The sequence below is a fragment of the Aotus nancymaae genome, unplaced genomic scaffold (assembly GCF_030222135.1).
Source record: "Aotus nancymaae isolate 86718 unplaced genomic scaffold, 86718_ANA_hifiasm-v0.15.2.pri h1tg000016l, whole genome shotgun sequence".
Lineage (NCBI taxonomy): Eukaryota > Metazoa > Chordata > Mammalia > Primates > Aotidae > Aotus > Aotus nancymaae.
The window spans coordinates 40,013,036-40,019,645 of NW_026988428.1; the positions used below are offsets into that span (position 1 = coordinate 40,013,036).

The 6,610-nt window shown below is 48.0% G+C and overlaps 1 protein-coding gene across 1 annotated transcript in view; it reads right to left on the reverse strand.

Annotated features, from left to right (window-relative positions):
- The window catches only part of TIMELESS (timeless circadian regulator), a 34,948-nt gene that overhangs the window by 12,204 nt on the left and 16,134 nt on the right, over positions 1-6,610 (reverse strand). Inside the window, exons 3-13 of the mRNA XM_064377228.1 lie at positions 6,357-6,510; positions 6,125-6,239; positions 5,968-6,030; positions 5,607-5,708; positions 5,270-5,425; positions 4,092-4,225; positions 3,190-3,277; positions 2,406-2,582; positions 1,199-1,416; positions 872-975; positions 557-726 (exon numbers count right to left, since the gene is read on the reverse strand). Of these exons, the coding sequence (XP_064233298.1) occupies positions 557-726; positions 872-975; positions 1,199-1,416; positions 2,406-2,582; positions 3,190-3,277; positions 4,092-4,225; positions 5,270-5,425; positions 5,607-5,708; positions 5,968-6,030; positions 6,125-6,239; positions 6,357-6,510 (1,481 nt within the window). The remainder of the gene's footprint in view (positions 1-556; positions 727-871; positions 976-1,198; positions 1,417-2,405; positions 2,583-3,189; positions 3,278-4,091; positions 4,226-5,269; positions 5,426-5,606; positions 5,709-5,967; positions 6,031-6,124; positions 6,240-6,356; positions 6,511-6,610) is intronic.

The following is a 6,610-nucleotide window of genomic DNA, read 5'->3' on the forward strand; positions in this document are numbered from 1 at the left end:
GGATTCAAGTGATTCTGTCTCAGCCTCCCAAGCAGCTGAGATTACAGGTGTGCCTCACCACACCTGGCTAATTTTTGTATTTTTAGTAGAGACAGGGTTTCACCATGTTGAGGCTGGTTTTGAACCCCTGACCTCAAGTAATCTGCCCACATCGGCCTCCCCAAGCTCTGAGATTACAGGTGTGAGCCCCCATGCCCGGCCACAATTTAAGGCTTTTTCTACCTCACCACAATGCTTCCAAGGTATAACCAGAAAATGCCACAGCATAATTCTTAAACTCTAAAATTATAAATCCTTAGGGTTTTCATACTTGGCACTTGGTAGGTGTTCAATAAATGGTTCCTGACTGAACTAAGATATTTACCACAGATCAGGGATTACGCTAATGGGAGAAGGAAACTGGTAGACTCACAGTGGCAACACCCACAAACCTCCTGCTGTTGTCGTTCAAGCAGGTTTAATAGATGACCTGAAGCTGTAGAAACTGTGAGGAGAAAGAGCCCCCGTCCTCGACTCTCCCTCACAGCTCTTTCTACATTGTAGGGCTGCCCAGTACCTGCACCACCAGGTTCCCACGGCTCCGACAGAACCGCTCCAACATTTTGAGGAAGAGGTGGGTCGTCTCCACCAGGTCACGAAGGAAAGAGCGGGGCTGGCATCTCTCATCGAACTTTCGAAACAGTGCCAGGAATAGTTCTCGGTACTCCATCACATAGAAAATATTATCTAGGAATGAGGGAAGAGAAAGGGATGGAAGAGCTATTCTGGAAAGCTTAGAAAAGGAGAGATGGATGAAGCTGGGACTGGGAAGAATGAGATTCTCATCACGAGACAAGACAGGCTGGGTTCAGGGACCAGGCCAGGGCCTCACTCTTGATGATGCGGCTGCTCTCCCTCACAGCCTCATCTGGAGACATGTCCATCTCATTCACTGTGGCCAGCAGTTCCTGATAGGCCTTCAGAGCCAAGTGCATCCTAAGAGTTGGGGGGAAAAGGTGAAATGGAGGACAACTTAGGGCAACGACCCATGGAAACAGCAACCTCCCACAGCCAAAATAAAAAGTGCCACCTAAACCAAATTTCCCAGCCTTGCTCCCCAGCCTGACCACCTGAATCCTAAATCAGGAAAAAAGTACCAGCTAGACTTCAAGCATTCAGATTCCTAGTTCACTCCAACTCCAGTAACCATCTCACTCACCGGCGTGCCCAGGAGGCAGCTTCCTTGCGGTCAGTCAGCATCATCTCATAGTAGTTGGTGAGGTTCTGCTCAATGAAGTGGAAGGTACGGACACTGAGGGTCTCAGAAACCAGGCCTGGCCGGAAGGAGGCAGCTCGGTTGAAGGCCATGAAGAAAGCCAAGGCCCACATATAGTAGGTCTCATCATGCTGCTGAGCTTTCTCCCGAAGCAGGTGATCCTAACATTTAAAAAAGAAAAAAAAATCACTATGACTTCAGGGCTTCCAATATCTTCCTTCCTGTTCTGTGATGATGGGATGGATGCTGGACACCACTGTCATAATTTGTTTTTTTTTTTTTTTTTTGAGGCAGAGTCTCACTTTGTTGCCCAGACTGGAGTACAATGGTATGATCTCAGCTCACTGCAACTTCCACCTCCTGGGTTCAAGCGATTCTCCTGCCTCAGCACCCTGGGTAGCCGGGATTACAGATGCCCACCACCAAGCCTGGTTAATTTTTGTATTTTTAGTAAAGATGGGGTCTCACCATGTTGCAGGCTGGTCTCAAACTCCTGACCTCAGGTGATCCACCTGCCTTGGCCTCCCAAAGTGCCAAGCCACTGAGCCTGGCCTGTTTTTTTGACAGTCTCACCCTGTCATCGAGGCTGGAGTGCAGCAGTGATGAAATCTTAGCTCATTGCAACCTCTGCCTTCCAGGTTTAAGGGATTATCCTGCCTCAGCCTCCCGAGTAACTGGGACTACAGACACATGCCACCACGCCCAGTTAATTTTATTTATTTATTTATTTATTTATTTTAGTAGTGATGGGGTTCCATCACATGGGCCAGGCTGGTCTCAAACTCCTGACTTCAAGTTATCCACTACCTCAGCCTCCCAAAGTGCTAGGATTACAGGTGTGAGCCACCATGCCGGGCCACCACTGTTTTAATACTCTAGGATCCACAATTTCCAACTCTCTCCTGTTCTCAATTTCCTCTCCCTCTGAGACAATTTTTCCAGAGCCTCTTTTGTCATGTCAGGAGCCCACTTGCTCCCGGCATTTTCACTGTCTCTCAGGGACATCTTAATCCTATATCCTTCCCACCTACTAGTCTACATTCCAGGGGCAGCCTCCCCGAGCTCTTCCCCACTTCTTAACCACCAATAGCTCCATCATCACTTCTCTATTCCATTCCCGATTATGTCCATATCCTTCACAGGCTCTCACCTTTACTGATCCCATGAGCCGGTTGTAACAGTTCTCCAGGAACTCAGAGCAGAAGTCTCTGAGGAATAGCCTCACATTGAGGGCAGAGCGGCGCTGAATGGACAGCTCTCGGGCGGCCTGGCGACGTTTAGGTAGCTTTTGCGGCTGCTTTCCCAAATCTGAACTGTAGTTTCGAAGCTGGGTGTGTCGGTTGGGGGATTAGAATTACTCGTAACTACCACCTTCCCCTTGCAGCTCTCATCAATTCTCTCAGAAGAAACTAGTTTTTGTTTTTGATTTTTTTGAGACAAGAACTTGCTCTGCCACCCAGGCTGGTGCAATGACACAATCAGCACACTGAAGCCTTGAACTCCTGGGCTCAAGCAATCCTCCCACCTCAGCCTCCCAAGTAGTTAGGACCATAGGTGTGTGTCACCATGCTCAGTTAGTTTTTTTTTACTTTTTAGAGGGACAGGGTTTTGCCATGCTGCCCGGGCTGGTCTCGAACTCCTGGGCTCAAGCAATCCTCCTTCCTTGGCTTCTCAAAGTGTTAAGATTACAGGCATGAGCCATTGTACCCAACCTTAAATTTTTTTTTTTTTTTTTTTTTTAGAGACAGGGTCTTCTTGTCATGTTGCCCAGTCTGGTCTTGAATGTCTGGGCTCAAGCAGTCCTCCTGCCTCAGCCTCTCAAAGTGCTGGGATCACAAGTGTGAGTCACCACACCCAGCCAAGAACTCAGATGAATACCCTGCTTAAGCTATGCAACTCCACAGTGTTCCCACTCCAGGTGTAAGAATACTCACGTTGTGAAGGCCTTTGTGAAAGATAACATCCCTCTCCCCAATGGATTTCAACCCCTGGACAATATAGGAGCCCCCAAATCGAGAATGCCTGCAGAAACAAAAGGTCCAAGGTGATTCTTCGATTCTCTAGAAACTTTATCTCCATTCTCTATCATCAGCACGTCGGAGCAAGTTATAACTGTAAAATGTTAGCCGGGCGCAGTGGCTCACGCCTATAATCCTAGCACTTCGGGAGGCTGAGGTAGATCATCTGAGGTCAGGAGTTTGAGACCAGCTTGGCCAACATGGTGAAACCCTGTCTCTACTAAAAATATAAAAATTAGGCCGGTTGCGGTGGCTCACATCTATAATCCCAGCACTTTGGGAGGCCGAGGTGGGTGGCTCACAGGGTCAAGAGATTGAGACCATCCTGGCCAACATGGTGAAACACGGTCTCTACTAAAAAATACAAAAAAATTAGCTAGTCGTGCTGGTGCACGCCTGTAGTCCCAGCTACTCAGAAGGCTGAGGCAGAAGAATCACTTGAGCCTGGGAGGTGGAGGTTGCAGTGAGCTGATATCACGCCACTGCACTCCAGCCTGGCGACAGAGAGAGACTCCATCTTAAAAAAAAAAATATATATATATATATATAAAAATTAGCCTGGTGTGGTGGTGGGCTCCTGTAGTCCCAGCTACTGGGGAGGCTGAGGCAGGAGAATGGCTTGAATCCAGAAGGCAGAGGTTGCAATGAGCCAAGATTGTGCCACTGCACTCCAGCCTGGGCGACAACAGCAAAACTCTGTGTCAAAAAAAAAAAAAAACTAACTAAAATATTATCCAATCACCCCACCTCAGAATTTGCCCTCCAAACCTACAGTATTCCATGGTGTATGAACAAGAACCTGGCTCTCTGTCTCTTACCTGTTGCCTCGCTGGAGGGCTCGAGTCTTCTTTTCTGCCATCTCTCGCTGGCGCAACACCTCCAGTTCTGCAATATCTGCACTCCGCTCCTGAGCTAAACGTCCCTGCCCTACTCCCGCCAGTTGCTCAGGATTCTAGATTGGAACAAAGAGGGAAAAATCAGAAGGATAGTCATTCCTTATTCTGAGTTCACGCCTACATGGGATGCAATGAGTGAACAAAATAGAACCATTAATGGGACACGATGTAGTCGCTCTCCCTTATCTGGGGGGAAATATGTTCCAAGATCCCCACTGGATGCCTGAAACTGCAGACAGTACTGAAATAATATATGTATATATTTGTATACATATATTTTTATATATGTGTACACATATACACGTTCTGTTTTATAGAACATATATGTTCTATACATATGTTACCAGGAAAAATAGAACATGTATACATATATATATACACACACACATTCTATTATGTTTTTTCAATCTGATAACCAAGATGGCTAGTTCATGACTAACAGGCAGGTATACAGTGTGGATATGCTGGACAAGAGGGATGATTCACATCTTGGTCAGGACAGACGGACAAAATATTTCATCACACTACTCAGAACAATGCACAAGTTTAAAACTTCTAAAATGTTTATTTCTGAAATTTTCCACTTAATATTTTCAGACCACGGTTGACTGTAACTAAAATCAAGGAAAGCAAAACCGTGAAGAAGGGGGTACTGCCGTACTCAAGACGTGGCAGGCCAGGCACGGTGGCTCATGCCTGTAATCCCAACATTTTGGGGGGCTGAGGCGGGCGGATCACCTGAGGTGGGGAGTTTGAGACCAGCCTGACCAACATGGAGAAACCCCATCTCTACTAAAAACACAAAATGAGTTGGGCATGGTGGTGTATGACTGTAATCCCAGCTACTTGGGAGGCTGAGGCAGTTAAATCACTGGAACCCGGGAGGCAGAGGTTGCGGTGAGCCAAGATCACGCCACTGCACTCCAGCCTGGGCAACAAGAGCGAAACTCCGTCTCAAAAAAAAAAAAAAAAAGACATGGCTACTCCAGCTGTCACCTGACTTCCCCAAATAATGCAGACGTTATCAGAAGAGCAATTCTGGCTGTACAGCAGAAAAGTACATCGATGGAGGGGACTCGGGCAATAGGCCAGGGTCTCACCTGGTCACGAAACATAAGGGAGACAATCTCTAGCACATGTAGGCTCCACTGCTGCTCTGCAGACGAGCTGGCCAGAAAGAGGAGCAGGTCGTCCAGGCCACTGAGGTGAATCGCCCAAAGAAGCTGGTCATGGACACTGGCGTCATCATCAATTTTCTGAACAGTGAGTGGTGAGGGTAGAAAGGAAGCTCATTCAATCCCACTGCCCTGCCTTGAAGCCCTCCAACTCATTCTTTGACCAAGCCTCCTCCCCCAGACTTGTCAGAGGACGGAATAGCTTAAAAAGGGCAGCTCAACCTCACCATGCGCAAGAACATAGAATACCCAAGACCCTCACCTTCTCCTGATCGAGGTCAGCTGGGACATGGAGAATGTTTCTGACCAGCAGTAGGATCCGCTCAATCAGCAAGTTGTCTTCCTCCTGCCGTTCCTCCCAGCCCTAACCAGAAGAAAGTTAGAGGAAGAGACTCCCTGTGGAAGGCAGGCAGCATGTACCCTGGCTGAAAGACCCAGGCAAAGAAGAGAATCAGGATTTAAGAGGTCAAACAGTACAGAGAGACTGTACTCTGGCAGCCAGAGACTATGGATTGGACTACCATATCCCCAAGGACTGGGACCATATCTCAGCATCTAATCATTGCCTGGAGAAGGTGCAAAGTGCTGTCTCATGGGATCCTGTAAGGTGAAGACTCACTCACCAGCTGCAGCAGCTCATACAGGGTTTCACTGAGGACTCCAAAAGCCTTCTCACTTGCAAAGGCCTGTGAAATAGGGGACCAGATCTTACGTAGCGGTCGTCTATTTCTTCCCCACTGCCCCATATTCCACCCCAGGGACTCCAAAGGAAAGCCTTACCACTTTGTAGGCCTGCAAATAAGTTAGCACCTGCAAAAAATGGTGCCGAAAGCTGGGCTCCTTAGGCAGACTGCCAAAACACAGCAAGGCTGGTTGTGTCAAGTTCACCATCAGTCTGGGAGACAATGAAGAAGGGAGAAGTTAAGTTGCCTTAACAGCTCAAACACCAAACCTATCAGCTCAAACACCAAAGGCTGGCACATGGTGAAAGTTTAAAAGCTAGGGAGGCAACCTGATAACAGCATCAAAGAGAGGCTTGTCCTGGCGGTGCTGGGTGAGGATGGGCAGAAGGTCACTCTGTAGGATCTGGGCTGCCCCGAGCTGCTGACGCACATCTCGTGTCTCATCTTCATGCCTCAAGTAGCGGATCAGATCCTTCACACTCTCTTCAGAGACAGAACAAAACATGTATGTGGGACCCTGGAAGAAGCTCCATCCAGGCCCACGTGCTTTTCACACCCATTGTTTGAGAAATCCAATAGCCCT